The 3,042-nt window shown below is 63.3% G+C and overlaps 1 protein-coding gene across 1 annotated transcript; it reads right to left on the bottom strand.

Moving 5' to 3' along the window:
* Window positions 1-226: 226 nt before the first annotated feature.
* Window positions 227-2,579, bottom strand: FOXC1 (forkhead box C1). The gene has a single exon (XM_048310347.1). The coding sequence runs from the start codon at window positions 2,537-2,539 to the stop codon at window positions 839-841; it is 1,701 nt and encodes a 566-aa protein (XP_048166304.1). The 5' UTR covers window positions 2,540-2,579; the 3' UTR covers window positions 227-838.
* Window positions 2,580-3,042: the final 463 nt, after the last annotated feature.

Here is a 3,042-nt window from a genome sequence, read left to right as displayed (position 1 = left end):
AGCTGCCATGGGAAAGTATTTTTTTCCTAGTGGATAAGGCGAGCTGACTAAGTGGAACATATTGCAGAAGAGACTGAAAAGGGATTTTTTGACCTAGCAGTTCCTAAATGGTCTTTGGAATTTGTGCGGAGAGGAACAAGCTGTTCCAGCGACAAAGTTAGTTATGAAATCCCTTTTCCCTCTCTTTCTCTCTCTCTAAATGAAAGTATTAAAATATACAGACGTGTAAAGGATCATTCCAACTGAATGGTAATTTATTAATAAACAAACAATGCAATACCTTCAGAATATTTTCAACAAAAAAAAAAAAAGAAAAATATTGATAGAATAAGATTAATACAGTTTCCCTTTTTATATATAGTGAAAAAAAATCAGCGTTTCAGTCAATTTTAACGTCACTTTTCAGGAAAGGGGGAAACACTTTCTGGCGTTTGGTCCTCAACATCCAACTACAAATTAAAAATAAATTACTATGTCGCAATTTACATTTTAAAACAAGTCCTTGTAGAAGAGCAAGGGGAGGGGGAAAGAAGCTGGTACTCTATGCTGGACTTTTCGCTCCCTTTTAAACACGGGGCATGACAATACCTTAAGGGACGGGGAAGAGCGCGGGGTGGGGGGCGGGAAAAAAAAGTATTTCTCAAAGCAATTAGAAAAAAAAAAACTTACGTGTTATTGGAGTAACACTGTCCTTTAACAAACCAAGACATGCTTTGGGGCTGTCTCTGTACAAAAGCTTTTCGCGATGCGCTCGCTTCCCTCCGCGGGCGCTGCGGGGGCCGGCGGCGCGGTGCGGACCGGAGCGGAGTTCCCGCGGTGTCCCCGCGACGGGGCGCGCTCAGAACTTGCCGCAGTCGTAGACGAAGGCCCCGGAGGTGCGGTAGAGCGGCTGGCTGCCGGGGAAGGCCATCTGACAGCTCCCGCCGCCCCCCGCCCCGCCGCCGCCGCCGCCGCCCCCTGCCCCGCCGCCTCCGCCGCCGCCGCCTCCCGGCGAGGCGCTGAGCCCCAGCCGCGGCGCCTCGAAGACCTCTCGAGGGGCGGCGGCGAAGCCCTGCTGCGGCCCCGCGTAGCCCGCCGCGCCCGCCAGCGGGCCCAGCTCCCCCGCCGCCGCCGCCGCCGCCGCCGCGGCCGCCGCCGCCTGGTTGAGGTACCAGGAGGCCAGGCGGCCCTGGTGCGGGTGCGGGTGGTGCCCCTCCTGGTGGCCGCCCGCCGCGCCGCCCAGCCCGCCGTGCCCCAGCGCCCCGCCGCCGCCGCCCCCCGCCCCACCGCCGCCGCCGCCGCCGCCGCCGCCGCCCGAGGGCATCGCGTACTCGGGCAGCGGGTCCTCGGCGGGGCTGGCGGCGGCGGCGGGCAGGTGGCCGGGCCGGTCGGCGCCGCCCGCCGCCGCGTAGAGGCTCATGGCCTGCATGTTGCAGTGGTAGGTGCCGGCAGCGGCGCCAGCGGCCGCCTGGCCGCAGGGCGAGCCGTAGACGGAGCTGTGTCCCGGCGAGTATCCGCCGAGGGACAGGGCGGGCGGGATGCCGGTGCGCGGGGCGGCGGCGGCGGGGGCCAGGAGGCCGGCGCCCAACTCGGCGGCGGCCTGCGGCGAGCCCCGCAGCGAGGTCATGATGTTGTCCACGCTGAAGCCCGGGCCGTGGTGGTGGGGCGGTGGCGGGGGCGGCGGTGGGGGCGGCGGGGGCTCGGGGGCCTCCAGGCTGAGGGAGCGGCTGGAGGGGAGGGTGCTGCGGGGGCTGCCGCCGCTGGAGAGGCTGCTGCTGCTGTCGGGGCTCTCGATCTTGGGCACGGCGCCGAGCGGCGGCGCGGCGCCCGGGGGGGACACGGCCTGCGGCGGCGAGGCCGTGCCGTTCTCTGTCTTGATGTCCTGGATGCGGACGGGCGGCGGCGGCGGCGCAGCGCTGCCCCCGGCGGGGCCGCCCTCGGGCTCGGCGGCGGCAGCGGGCGGCGGCGGTCGCGGCGGGGCATGGTCCTTGAGGTGCAGGCGGTCCTTCTCCTCCTTGTCCTTGACGGCGTCCTTCTTCTTGAAGCGGCGGCGGCGGCGGAGGAAGCTGCCGTTCTCGAACATGTTGTAGGAGTCGGGGTCGAGGGTCCAGTAGCTGCCCTTTCCGGGCTTCTTGTCGTCGCGGGGCACCTTGACGAAGCACTCGTTGAGGGAGAGGTTGTGGCGGATGCTGTTCTGCCAGCCCTGCTTGTTGTCCCGGTAGAAAGGGAACCGCTCCATGATGAACTGGTAGATCCCGTTCAAGGTGATCTTCTTATCGGGAGCGTTCTGGATGGCCATGGTGATGAGGGCGATGTAGCTGTAGGGCGGCTTCACCATATCCTTGGGCTGCGGCGGTGGCGTGTAGGGCCCGTAGGCTCGGGCCATGCCGGCTGGGTACTGCTCGTGGGCCGGGTGCGAGTACATGCTCATCGGGGCCGGCATGGCCGTGTAGCCCCCGCCGGCCGCCGCCGCAGCGGCGCGGTAGTAGCTCTGCTCTCCGCCGAGGTACGGCACCACTCCTAGGGAGTTGGGACTGGACACGGAGTAGCGAGCCTGCATGTCCTCCCGTCAGCTTTCCCCCACCCTCCCCGCCGGACCAAACAGCGCGTCCCTTCCCCCTCCACCCCTCCGCCGCTCCGCGGACCGAGCTGGACCGGGCGGCCGGGCAACCCCCACCCCCCCCACCCCCCCGGCGGAGCGCGGATAAAGGGAGGAAGAATAACGACGGCAGCGCCGAAAGCCTCCTCTTCTTCGCCCAGGAAAGCCCACCGGCGAGCTCCCGCGCTCCACGCGGAGGGGAAAAAAAAAATCAAAAAAGGGGGGGAAAAAGGAGGGGGACAAAAAAGGGGGAAAAATGTTTTAAAAAAGAAAACGGCGGAGGAAAAAAAAAGTAATCGCAGCGGAGAAAGCAACTTCCAAACGCAGAAAGAGTATTAAGAAAATAAAACCTTTGCAAAGAGGCTCCCACGCTCCCAGTTCCTTGTTCCACGGGGATCTGCAACAAGTTGTCTGCAAAGGAGGGACAAAAGTAGAGGGATGTGTTTTGTTGGCTTTTTTTAAGC

This window comes from Corvus hawaiiensis, chromosome 1 (assembly GCF_020740725.1).
Source record: "Corvus hawaiiensis isolate bCorHaw1 chromosome 1, bCorHaw1.pri.cur, whole genome shotgun sequence".
NCBI lineage: Eukaryota > Metazoa > Chordata > Aves > Passeriformes > Corvidae > Corvus > Corvus hawaiiensis.
The sequence above is the reverse complement of the archived record's forward strand: the minus strand, read 5'-3'. Positions and strand labels throughout refer to the sequence as shown.